The sequence below is a fragment of the Athene cunicularia genome, assembly GCF_003259725.1.
Source record: "Athene cunicularia isolate RWA chromosome 5 unlocalized genomic scaffold, athCun1 chr5_part1, whole genome shotgun sequence".
Classification (NCBI taxonomy): Eukaryota; Metazoa; Chordata; class Aves; order Strigiformes; family Strigidae; genus Athene; species Athene cunicularia.
Genome location: NW_020799101.1, coordinates 43,036,951 through 43,049,773, shown reverse-complemented (window position 1 = coordinate 43,049,773; position 12,823 = coordinate 43,036,951). Strand labels below are relative to the sequence as shown.

At 41.8% G+C, this 12,823-nt stretch overlaps 1 protein-coding gene across 29 annotated transcripts in view; it reads right to left on the bottom strand.

Annotated features, from left to right (window-relative positions):
* The window catches only part of MADD (MAP kinase activating death domain), a 70,389-nt gene that overhangs the window by 43,042 nt on the left and 14,524 nt on the right, over positions 1-12,823 (bottom strand). For 13 of the 29 annotated variants that reach the window (XM_026849803.1, XM_026849805.1, XM_026849808.1 and 10 more), the window contains exons 4-17: positions 11,967-12,270; positions 11,491-11,622; positions 10,144-10,257; positions 9,338-9,418; positions 8,294-8,302; positions 7,506-7,562; positions 6,575-6,753; positions 5,749-5,984; positions 5,234-5,390; positions 4,145-4,251; positions 3,062-3,255; positions 2,187-2,518; positions 1,403-1,542; positions 62-163 (exon numbers count right to left, since the gene is read on the bottom strand). In XM_026849803.1, the coding sequence (XP_026705604.1) occupies positions 62-163; positions 1,403-1,542; positions 2,187-2,518; positions 3,062-3,255; positions 4,145-4,251; positions 5,234-5,390; positions 5,749-5,984; positions 6,575-6,753; positions 7,506-7,562; positions 8,294-8,302; positions 9,338-9,418; positions 10,144-10,257; positions 11,491-11,622; positions 11,967-12,270 (2,144 nt within the window). The remainder of the gene's footprint in view (positions 1-61; positions 164-1,402; positions 1,543-2,186; positions 2,519-3,061; positions 3,256-4,144; positions 4,252-5,233; positions 5,391-5,748; positions 5,985-6,574; positions 6,754-7,505; positions 7,563-8,293; positions 8,303-9,337; positions 9,419-10,143; positions 10,258-11,490; positions 11,623-11,966; positions 12,271-12,823) is intronic. The other 16 variants (XM_026849807.1, XM_026849818.1, XM_026849819.1 and 13 more) reach the window with 8 other exon arrangements.

Sequence of the window (12,823 nt, the reverse complement as noted above, 5' to 3'; positions counted from 1 at the left end):
CCTCAGACTGCCAAGTCACAAGAACTGTAAGGCTGTATAAGACAAAAGGGAAAATGGTTACCTTTCAGGCTGGGAAAGGGAGTATTCTTGTCTCTCCCAACTTTGGTTGGTAGGGCTAAGTTGGATAGACTGAAACTTGTGCTGTGGTTTCTGTACAGGCTGCCTATGACAGAAGAAGAAAACAATTAAATGCCTAATGCTCACTGCACAGACTCAAACTTCCTAAACTTCCTGTAATTCATCCTCTTATTCCAGCTCCTTAATGATCAGGTTCTTCCTTGTTACCCAGAAGTCTCACAAGCATAACACCATCTCACTGACATTTCAACCACATCTGTAATCAGACTATTCCATATTGTACAAAACATAATTCTTAGCTTTCATGTTACAACCACTGCTGTTGGTTTTATTGAGTCTTAAATGTAACAGCAATATCCACCTGTCTTCCTGCACTTAAACTGGTAACCTCACAGCAGCTGCATCTTCTAGTTTGATCCTCTTTTTATAAGCAAATGAATGGTAGGAGCCATATGAGACAACAGGATGAGGGAAGATCTCCAAAAAATGTAATTCTGAAGTGAGGATTGTGCACTGTGCCTTGTAAAACACTATAAATCTGCCACAGAAGCATGCTTTAAATAGAAGGTTTCCATTTATTAGGAGAAAACAAAAGTTCTTCCTAGTACAGACAGATCTTAAGAACACAATAATGCATCGTCATGTGGTTGAGCCTGCAGACAGCCTGAAAGCATCTCATGAGTGTTAATCAGCTCGTGGATCTACAAGATGTTAATTTAAAATGTCACTGTACTATTTCAATTTGCTGTTTCTTTTTTTAAAGCCTTATTTTAGTAACAATAATTTTACCAGAAACATCCAATACACATTCCCCACTGCTGCAAACTTCTTGCACCACTCCCCACTACAGTGCAAGACTCAACCGGCTGTATCTTCCTTCATTCATTAAAAAACTCTAGATTAGTTTTCCACACCTGGTGATTTTATTATTAAAATCTAATTGCAAGTAGGTGAGCACAGTCAAGAAATTGAATTTAGCACCTAAACACAGAAGATGGAAGGCACACTGCTGGTAAGATTTTTGTTTAAACTTCATGAAATTGCACAGACTTTTATTTATAAAACTGAAAGAATTTCTGATCTGTGCCCTAAAGTGCCATATAATCCACATAATCAAAGTCCTTCTTACTGAAAAATACATGAAGCAGTAGTTTTCAGTAATATAAGTAAAATAGGTCCCGTGGCTCCCAACATGACTTCTGGAGAGCTGGTAACAATCTGACAACCAAGTCATTCTCCTGACTAGCCAACCCTCTGTTCCACCTCTCTGCAAACTCTAATACAATATACATAAAACCAGCTTAATGAATGTATTAGTACATACTTGCAAAAGACATGATGCCCCCAAAACCTTCACTGCTGTTGTTGGAGACAGTAGAGTTTGGGGAACTGGCCCTGGAATCTGAATCTGCATCAGAATCATTGGCCAGTTTTAAACTGTTTGGACGGAGTAACTTCTGAGACCTTTAAAGAAATTAAGTACAACTGTAATTAGCTTTTCCCCTTCCTGCCCCAAATCAACATGTTGTATGATTGTGGGAGATCAGTGCTGGTCTCAATCCCCATCAGCTTTCACCACACTACCCTTACCTTGTGGGAAAGAAAAAAGAACTAAAAAAGAAAAAACAAGAGAATTGAAGCATCTTTGCATGCTGGAGGTTTTTATTACCTTTCAGGGCATGCTGAAAAGTTGTCTGCAAAAGGGCATTGGTGGATTTGGGGGGCAAAAGGGTCTGCTTTGAGAGCAAAAACAAGAAAACCCAATGTCATCAATCACTACAGTATCTTTCCCCCAAAAGACAAAGCTTCACCAAAAAAAAAAAAAACCACAAAAAACCCTCAAAGGTTTCCAGAAATCAGCAGGTGATATACTAGAACGTTTCTAGGAAGAAATGATAATGCTGTTCTTCCTACTGCTTACATAAAAGCGAGGAACTGAGGGAAATGAGCAAGTGCCTTTACTCAAACCATATTAGATTTCCATATTAAATGGAAGCAATCATCAAAACATTCCAAGTGCAAAAGACATTTCAATGCATGAGCGTTAAACTACATGAAGCAGATGGAAACCCCAACAGCGCAGAACAGGGCAGGAGACAAGGACTCGCCTGCTTCCATTGAGATTCTGGTTAAATCTTGGGGTGTAGCTCTCTTCCTGCTCATCATCTTCATCCTCCGTAGGAAAACCATATTGTGGTTCAAAGTATGGATTGTCATACTCTCGCTTCCTCACCACCCCTTCTGAGGAACCCATGCTGCCAGCTGCGCTGTCGCTCTCACGACGATCCAAGCTTATTTTAGGAAAGCTCGGTTGCAGTGGCAAGGAAGTGAGATGGTTTGAAAATCCAGCAACCAATTTCTCTTCCATTTCTGCTGAATCTGCTGACTCCTGTGGACCAGTCAAATCATTGATCTGTTCGCTAATTTGCGTTACATACAACTGAAGGGCAGGACACCCCCCCCCCCCCCCCATCTGTGGCTCTAATCTAGGATTTTATATATACACAGCAGTATTTGTGTATTGTTCTTGGGACATACCCCCCTGTAAAACTGATCTTACTGTTAAGTGTCAGATAGGATAACAGCTCTCTATTACTCTGTGTTGTGGTTATTCAAGCAACTTTCATTCTCCCTAAATGACTACAGATTCCTGAGTTTCCCCACCCCACTCTCTGTTCCTCTTAACGCATCAGGTCTTTCCAGACTCTCTAAAAGCAACTTCCTGCAGTCACAACCTGGACCACTGCTCTCTGTTAATGCTGCATTTTTCAATGCATGGGAGCTTTTATGTACAGGAATGCTCTATCCCAGCGTAAGAGGGTACCAGTAAACTCCACCTTACTCAGAAAGTCCAGAAAGAGCATGCAGTTTAATTTGCGTATGGTTTCACAGTCCTATTAGCTTTTGCCCTTCTCAGAAGGGCATTCTCCCATTCTTTATATCCTAATACTGATCTTGGGGCTGAACTCATCTCAGTACACACATGATTCACTCCATGGATGACAGTGCTGGGGCTGCTACTGGCTGTAGTACTGGAACTTGAACGAGGCTGGTTGTTCTCTTGAGAGTTTTCACTGTCCATGGCCTGTTCATCCAGATCCCCTGAATATTCTTGAAAATCATCAAATTCCACTTCACTAGCATCACCAAGGGCTGCATGAGTCAGGGGGTCAACATCTGCAAACACATAATTTTGCATTAAAGAACACTGTCTGAGGAAGGCATAGCCTTTATTCCCATCTAACTAAAGATCCCTAGCAGGTGAGGACTGCTCAGCAGAATAAACCTGCATAAAAATTGAAGTTGTAAAGGGCTTTTGGAGGTCATCTATTCCAACTCTCTGACCAAAACAAGGGTAACTTCAAAGGTAAAGCAAGCTGCTCAGGGCACTGCCCCACTGAGTTTCGAAAGACTTCAAGGCTTGACATTCTATTGCGATCCTGGAAACCTGTTTAACTGCACTAACCATGAAGATCTTTTCCTTATGTCCAAGCAGTTTCTTTCATTGCAACTTATGATTACTACCTCTTGTCTTTGGGACACGGGAATATGTTGGCTGTTGGCACTCCTAGATTTAGTTTACTGAAGAACGTGAGATTTTTCCTACTCTCACAAGAGAAGCTACAGCCTCCATGTAAGCCACAGAGAATGCATTTTCCTGTCCCCACTAGGACAGAGTGACTCATTAAAGCCAGCACTGAGAACCAATATGCAAGGGCACAAGAAAGCTCGTACTCTGCTGCCCATATGGCACAGTATCTACTGGCAGCAGCAGGTTGTTTCTAGATCTAGCCAGTTTTGTTCAGCAGCACCTGTTTCTGTTCCTCTTCCTTCCAGTGTCCTCTGGAGGGCATTGTTTATAAGCAGCAGAAATTACTTTTTTCAGCCTACCCCTGGATATTGAAGAAGGAGTATAGAAAACACTTTTACCTCAGAACAAGACTACAATGGAACAATACTTTGCTCTGATTCAGGGACTTATGGGAGGCATTCTTCCCACAGTACAGATGAACAGGGAAGAGGAACCTATGTGGACCTCATGAAAGCAAAGCTCAAAGTTACTCACTTGGGGTATCACCATTAATGTCACATTTCATCATCTCACTGACAAAGTCACCAAGGGAGGAGTAGGAGGAACTTGAGTCGTCATAGTCAACACTGTCACTGCCACTGCCACAAAAGTGAGAAAGAGAGATGAATGGCAGCATAACAGCAACAGAGGGCCTGATGTTTCAAAGATGTGAATCAGCATTGTTTTCATGGACCTTTTAAAAATATCAAGATATTACAGTCTCTACAAACAAATTTCTGGCAAGAGCCAGAAGCCAGCTTCATGAAAGGACAGAGAAAATGAAATAATTTTGAGGTACGTGAAGAGACAATATGGGAAGACATTTAAAGGCTCTCAGCAATGTTAATGAGGTCAAGCATAAGTGAGCAGGGAGCAGTGCATTAGTTCTCAATGTGTGTGTGTAGGACAACTTCAAGGGAACTGGAAATCACAATTAAGAGCGTTCCCTCTTTATGCTAATGATAAATCACACTCTGACAGGACCACTGGTGCTGTGTAGAACATAAAACATGTGCAAGTCCAAGCCTGAAAGATCTCACAGGCTAGCAGAGAATGAAGAATAATAAAACTACATTCCATACTCTGGGAAATATGGCCAAGACTACTATAGCAAAAAAGTTTACTCTCATTTTACTGAGCACAGAAGGAGGTCTCAGTCAGTGGGTAGTACTAACAAGCTTCACATAACTATGTGCACTGAGTAGAGATTTGATAGAGCGGTAGGATGGGTGGGAGTACTTGTAGTACTGCAATAAAAATAACCGGAAAAAGAACAGCATGGAAGAAAAAAGCATTAGGGTGGGAGGAAATACCAAATGTCAAGTGGTACACAGGTAGCAGAAGAAAACAGGAAAATACAAATGGAGATTCACATTAAATGAAGGCTTGAGAAGACACTAGCAAAGGGTTATAAGAAGTTGCTGTGAGGAGTGAGAAAATTTACTTCAGTGTCAGTATTCTGCCCAGACAGAAGAAATGAAACAGCAGCCTGGCAGGCTACAGGAAAAGGCTGCAAACAAGAAGTAGGAGAGGCCAGAAATCTGAAGTAACTATCATATGACTAGGGTCATACTCCCTACTAACCTGTCATCAGTGAGATCAGAATCTGTTTCTTTCTCTGCTGGGACATTCAGTGCTTCGGCCAGCTGTGAATTACTGTCATAGACACGATAGTGGATGGGCTGCAGCTGGTGAGCATACCACTTCGGTTTGTCACCAATCAGCGCTGGGTCAAACATATCTGCACAAAAAACAAGGGGAGAGTTAATCGTACTAATTTATTGGTGTCAAATGCTTCATTCGCAGTGAGGCTACCCCTACTAAGTCTTGCACAAAGGAAGGTACAATCCCTACTCTAAGATGCCTACAAGACTTCTCCGTAACCAAAGACGAGGTAAAATTAATTGGAGTGGCTAATAGCAAGGCTAACTTGAAAGAAACACATGATGACATATAAAAATAGAAAAATGTTCCTTGAACTGCATTTCCCTCCCCAGAAGGAGTAATATGATGTAAAACTAAGTCCTTCCCTAGAATCTCTCTGCTTCTGAAGTTCCTGCATTACATCCAAGTGCAGGAAAGGCAAGACCAAAACTTACTGTTATGAATTCTTTGGAAAGCATAGTTAGTAGGGTTGAGTGACCATTCTCCAAAGTATTCTACTGCCTGTGTCCTGGAAAGCTTATCTGCAAAAGGTGTTTGCTTTGGCCTAGAGGCAAGAAAAGAATTTGCCTGAAAGGCCACCACCGGTCGTGGGAAGAGACGAAGAGTTCGAGTATGCATCTGGAAACCTTGCAAAACATTTGGCGAGTTGAAGAACCTCACCATAGCAACCCTAAAACGAAACAGAGGACAATATATCAGATAAAAGCAATAACACCACAGAAGACAGAGAGCCTGTAAAAGGTATGCAGTAGGCAATGTTTCAAACCTTTGAGGAATGGCAACCCAGTATGAAAACTAATTCTTCTTAGAAAACAGCTGTCTTTAAAGAAAAAAAAAAAAAACCCACAAGAAATCACTTTGTTTTAATTCATCACCTCAACACCAAGACACACTAAATGAGGGACATCGTTCTCATACTCGCTAGCTGAGGCAACAACTGTCTCCAGCTTTTTTTTAGTTGAAGGCTTGTGATTTAAGCTGAGGATACAACATCAAACTGACAAGTCCAGGTAAACTGGATAATCTATATGAAAATGCAAGAAACAAAACACCCCCTCAAGACACAGAGTTATGTTCATGTAGTTAATAGATTGAGATAAACACTGTAATTTCTGCTCTTTTTTTCCCCATGATGTAAAGTAGAACCTGCTGTAGAACCTGGAAAATGCTGCTTCTACCACAGGACCCAGAGAAGTGTCTGTGCTGCCTTCAAGTGCAAACTTTATGAAGACTCAACAGCACCTTCCTGTTCAGCCTCACCTGGTAGCCACATCCACAGAGTCCACATCATTTCCATAGATCAGAGGGTTGAATTCTGTGGAAGGAGTAGACTGCAAATCATTCTGTGGTCTTCCCAGCAGCAGTGGCACCTCTTGCCCCTCGTGGAACTTCTCTAGATTAAGAATGGGCTGAGTATTCAGACTCATGCTTGCCAGTGCCTAACAAAGGACAACATTATGCACACATTCAGCAAGAAAAGTTATTCAAAGGACAAAAGAGAGATCAGAGCTACCCTGCCCCCTAGGCAATTGCAACAACTGTGCATGCTCCACTAGTTTGTCTTAAACCATCTCCTACATTCAGTCAACAAGTATCTCCAGGCCCTCCTTTATGTGGATTGTCAAAATGATCTCCTTAATGATGAAACAGTCCTGGAGTCAGGCAAGGGGTAGCACAGAAGTCCACTTTGATAGATGACTCATGACATGAAAACAGATAGTCCAAATTGGACCACTAGTAGTATGGCACTGTGTACAAATTATTGCAGTTATTCCTATGTGCAATTTGAAAACATCTTGGGATCTAGTGGCCTTGAAACCTGCCTTGCAACTTGGCCATTCAACCAGTGAGTTTAATAACCCAGGACAAAGTGGAGACACCTTAACACAGGCATCTGTCTGTATCCCTGCAAACCTCCACTTCCCATCTGAACAAGGTCATCTCTCTATAAAGCTACCATCCTCTTCAACCCTCATAACATCGTCAAGGATATGCACTGGAGCAGCACAAGTGGTAAATAAGTCCTGGACATCCAGACCTATCCTAAATCTTCCTCATTTCTCCCATTTGCCCCTGAGTTTTCATCTTTTTATTTCAAAAATAAATAAATTTATAAAAGAAAACAAAAACCAAAACTCCAAAGGAAAAGGGTAAAATGGAAAATTGAGAGGAAAAGAATAAAATAAAGAACCTTGTTGTCAGGAGTGAGCAGCTGTTTCTGAGTGATTGCAGTCATGCTAACCAGACACTGGAGGCAAGATGGAAGATCATATGATAACACCAGCAGCCCATCAGAGCCAAGACGGACACATGACCACAGAGAAACAGATGGAAGGAAAAAAAAAATATCTATTACTACAAAATATCACAAATGAGAGGAAATAAAAGGGACCACAAAATAGGCACATCTTGGGAGAGACTTATAACTGCCCCACCCCCAAACATTCACATCTGGCCACTTTGGAAAGTGGGAAGGCTGCTGTCCTTAATTGAACTTTCTACTGCAGTTGAAAAGCAGATATCCTGAATTTTATTCATTGACACTAAGACCCAAAGGCACACAAAAGCGTTCACCTTAATGATGTGGGCCACAATTTAGTCTCTCTACTTTGTACTGCAACCAGTAGCACTCTCCCTTGCCAATGGTCAAACCTTAATAATAATGCCTATAGGAATACATAAGGACGTAACCTGAATTTGGGTGAACACTCTGAGAATTTTAAAAATGTCTTGAAGGAAATTGCAATTTGTTCTTGTCATATCCAACTAGTGAGAGAGTTTTGCTGAATAGTGCCTGAAATTGCAAGGGGGTGAGGCAGAAGCAGGGGAAAGGTGGATCTAACGAAACTTCAAGCAACACATCGCTTCCATCTGCGCTGACAGCAGGTACTGGGGTATCACAGAGGTTACACACTTTGCTCTCCTGGTCTACAAGGAGAGAAAAAGAGCAGACCTCATCACATTAGTAACACACTTTACCTTTAGATACTGCATGCAGCGTGCACAAGGAAAACAGAAATAAAGAGATAAAACCTGCTTGACACGATCAGCCAGGATGACCCAAGCTGATTAATGGCTTAGCAGGACCTGAGAGGAGAGACTGAGATCTCACACACAGATCTGTGAATGGAGGGGAAACAAAGATGATCATAGCTTGATGGATCAAGTCAGAGTTTAAAGCCCACATGGCAAATGTAAAGGAAGAATAGGGAACTTTCTGCACCGACTGGAAACAAGTTAGCCCCAAAGAACAGACAGTTGTAACTGTCTGCTAAAGTAACAGTAAAACCAGAAACCATTTGTTGCATCCAGGAGCATTTCAATTTATCCCTCACTTTCAGAAATTAACTGAAGTTATAAGCCTCAGTGACCACTCACTTTTCCAAATTAACTCTCCATTAAGATAGAAAAGCAGCAGCTGGATACCTACCACTTAACATCTGTATCAACTGATACTGCTTTTCAGGCTCAAAATGCTGCTGTATTCTAACATGGGGCCAACTAACTGAAAGAGGCATCTTAAACAGGTTAACAGAAAATTCCTAGTCCTGTGCTTCCCCTACAAGCAACAAAGGTGGAAACAGCAGAGACAGCAAAAGATGAAACAGGTAACAAAAATCACAGTGAAGTCCTCTGGAGAAACTACAGAGAGATCTGAAACAAGATGAAAGTCTCGGATTTAGCTTAGTCAGGAGAAGACACTGTTAGGAAGTCATACAGCTCAGGGATCTCAAAGACATGCCTATAACTTTGTTTCATCAACCACCCTATTGATTAGCCCACCTCACATTCAGAGAAGGAAACCTCTCCCTGACTGACCAAGGGGCACTTTCTTGAACAGTATTCTAGTAGTCTGATACATTTTCACATCCGTTTGATGAGCCAGAATACACACCTGCTTTCAACACATTTTGCTTTACATTTGCTGACTTGCATTCTTGTCCAGCATAGCAAAAGAGTGCTGCAAGACTGCATGTGCTATGTTCTACTGAATCTGAGTCCTTTCCCCAGAGTGCTTATTACCTGTTTCAAATGCTTTTTCAGCTCTGAAGCTTCTGGTTCTGGCAGTGCTGGCAAAGATTCTGCATTTGTAGGAACGATCACCTGGAATTAAGCACAGCAACAGACTCAAAATCCTCCAAGTGTAGTCATTTCCAAACCAGACCAAACCAGAATCTCCTGAATCTCCACCATACCAGAGACAGAGGAATAAAAGCAATGAAATAAAATAATAAATTCAAAAAACCCACAACACAACCCCCACACCAGACACCTGCATCAATACTCTAATTTTCACTTCTTTATGGTTGTTATTGTTTACAATATCACAAACAGCGGAGGAGTTACTTTATCATTTACCACAAAAAAGAGAAATCTGAACACACCCACACTCATCCTTTGGAATTTCCATGAAGTAGAAGATGTTATATACATTTCCCTTAAATTAGCCTTGCTCATGCCCCAGTAGAAAGCGGGATATATAGTTCCATTTGAATCATGACAACCAATGCTGCCAGAAGGCTCTTAACAGACTGGGTTTCTTAGGTAGGACTATAAGAGATAGGGTCACAATTACTCAAACAACATCTTTATCATTTTTTTGAGGATTTATCTTCTAATGTTATGCCCAGATGGATTAACTGGAAAAGGTCTTATGAGGAAAAGAACTGGGGACCTTGAGAAACAAAAATGAACAGAATCGTGAAGTTAAAGACAGGAGTGGCAAAGGCAGACTGAGGCCAGGTATTCTTAAATTCTCAGTGGGTACACTGATGAAAGTGCACAGTTACTCGGAAACAAAGCCACAAGTCCTTATGGGCACCACTTACCCTATTGGTATCCAAGTCAATAAGCCATACATCATCAGGCATTTTAAAATCCAGTTTGTAAAGGAAGAAACTTGCTGGAACACCAATGATGTAAGGTGTAGGGGCTAGAAGCAACTGAGAGAAAGAGAGACTTTAACAAGGACAAGATCTATATTTGATATCACCATATTCTTCCAAAATATTTATTGATTAACTACAGTATGTTAATAGCAGAGGAGACAACACACAGGCATTGATAAATTAGTAATTAATTCCATACAATAGAAACATTAAAAAAAAACACAACACCCTCCTGCTCACAGAGCTTCTACTTTAATCTAGACGAAAATAAATTTCCACCTCCCGTGTCCCTCCACTACCAGGGATGTAATTTATATGGCTGCATGGCTCTTTGGAAAAAACTTAGCTTGTCTAACACCTTGCCACATCTATCATGGACCAAAAAAAAAGATGTTCAGAACAGGAGCCTAACTTAGAGAAGCAGCAAGTCACAGATGAATCACACTCAGCTCAAACTGAGTCTGTGCAATTGGAAGTAAGGCTTTACCCATGCAAGGGCTTTAGCCTTACCCTTGTAATGGTAGTTGGGTTTCAAAACAATAACATCTCTAGGAAGCAGAAGAAAGAGACACATTTTTTCAAATGTATGTGGAAAACCTAAGGGGAAATTCAGGTTGTTTGTGATAAAGGAAGCAGCAGGGAGAAAAGGTTTAAATCAATAAGCACATAGCGGCTTCATACAAGTGGCCTGGGAGGCTAATTTATTCTTTAAATCTAGAACAGCTGGTCACCTCCAAGTGTGGTGCAAGAACAAACCTGCAGCATCCGTTGCAGGATAGCACTGAAGTAGTGAGATGGCCTGAATTCTATCTTTCCAAGCAAAATAATGAGCTCCTGCAGAGAGCTGACTATTGGCAAAACCCAGGTTCCCAGCTGAAGTAATTCAACACTTCATATTTCTGAGGAGAATAAATTGCAGGCAATAGTTTCTAAACTCTGAATCAAGAGCCCTCAAGCATCCTTAGTATCACTCTGGACCCTCCCCAACAAACCCCAGTACTCAGCTGGGGGGAGGATGGGGGGGTAAATACTCATCATAATATTGTGGATCTGTGGCCTCTCAGTCCATTGCTTGTAAGCTACTGCAAACTACTGCTTTGAATCTTACTAAGCATGCTTTGAAGATATTCTAAGTAAGCGTTACCTACAATTTAAATAGTGGTGCTCAAAGAAAGTTCTATAATCCCTGAGAAAACAGCAGGGAAGAAAACAAGTACTACTCCTATACAAGTTTCAGACATCACAGAAACATACTTTGCAAAAGACCAATAAAGGAAAAACATGTACCTGTTCTGCAGAGGCCATGCAGGTAGGAAGCAGAGGGATGACTGGGAACATGTACTCTAATGGGTAGATCATAGCCACAAAGGCCATCACAGACATCGAGAGAGCATTGTAATCTCGGGACTGCAATACAACCTGCAACCAAAGAACCTCACGTTAGTGCTGCAGCAACCATTCACTTCTAATACTCACCCCTAGGGTTATACAAAGATCACAGCCTGCAGGCCTCTAATTTGATGGCTGTGAACTGGATGACCCTCCATTAATCTGACTGAAAAGAAGCTTCAGGTGCTTTTTTTTGAGTGAGAGCAAAACTTTTCAAAACAGAAACCTCGGAAGGAGCTATTCCTTCCCCCCCTCCAGACAAATCGATTCCAGGCAGTGCAGGGGTCAGATGTTCTACACATCCAGCCTACCCCGGTTTTGAAAAGGGCAGAGCTTCCTACATACCTATCAAAGATCAACTCTTCCCTTCTTACCTTGTGCTCCAGAAGGATGCAGGTCAGCACCTGCAGGCAAGCATCCACTCCCAACAACTCCAAAGGCAGATGTAATGGAAAATCAACTAAGGTGAAGCGGGATGGATCAGGAAGAGCAAAGGTCAAAGCTGGCTGCAACTCATGCGGCAAGACTTCCACATCCACCCGCTTCTGACCAGCAACAGGCATTGGTGAACGGAGCAGCCGGTATATCCAGGCCTCAATCTCCCGCAAGTCGTGTAGCAACGCGCTAGACTTTTCCTCCACCAAAAGCGAGCCCGTGAAAATCCGCCACATGGTATCCCTGTCCAGGGAGAACAACAAGGTTAATACCCCAAGAGCTTCACCTGACAGCCATTCCACAAGGCTCTTCCAGGGAAAGGGCAAGATCCACCGAGAATTAAAAGATGCAGCTAACAAACATCTGGTCACACAGAGGAATGGAAGGGAGGGTTTGAAGCTAACTGAAACAACCACCGTGGGGAAGTATAAATCTTTCTGTGGCAAGAATCAACACAAGTACATCACTTCCACCTGAGAGTTCATTCATTCATTCAAGGGTTCAGCTAGGTCCAGATTTCTGAAGATGTCTCACAGCCCTCATGCTTAAAATTCAGCATGCACATAGGATATTCTCATACCTTGTCCAGAATTGCAGCAGACTGACCAGCTGTTAGGATGCTGCTTCCAGCAGTTCTACAAACCTTTGCAAGAATAGGAACTACACCTAAAATAATAAAAATATGCCACACCAAGATCTCCCAGGTGTTTTGGCATGATAAAATACTCTCCTTCATCCTATCCTAAACTGCATTGTATCATTCTTGAGAGCTGAATAACCCATGGCAGAAATGGAT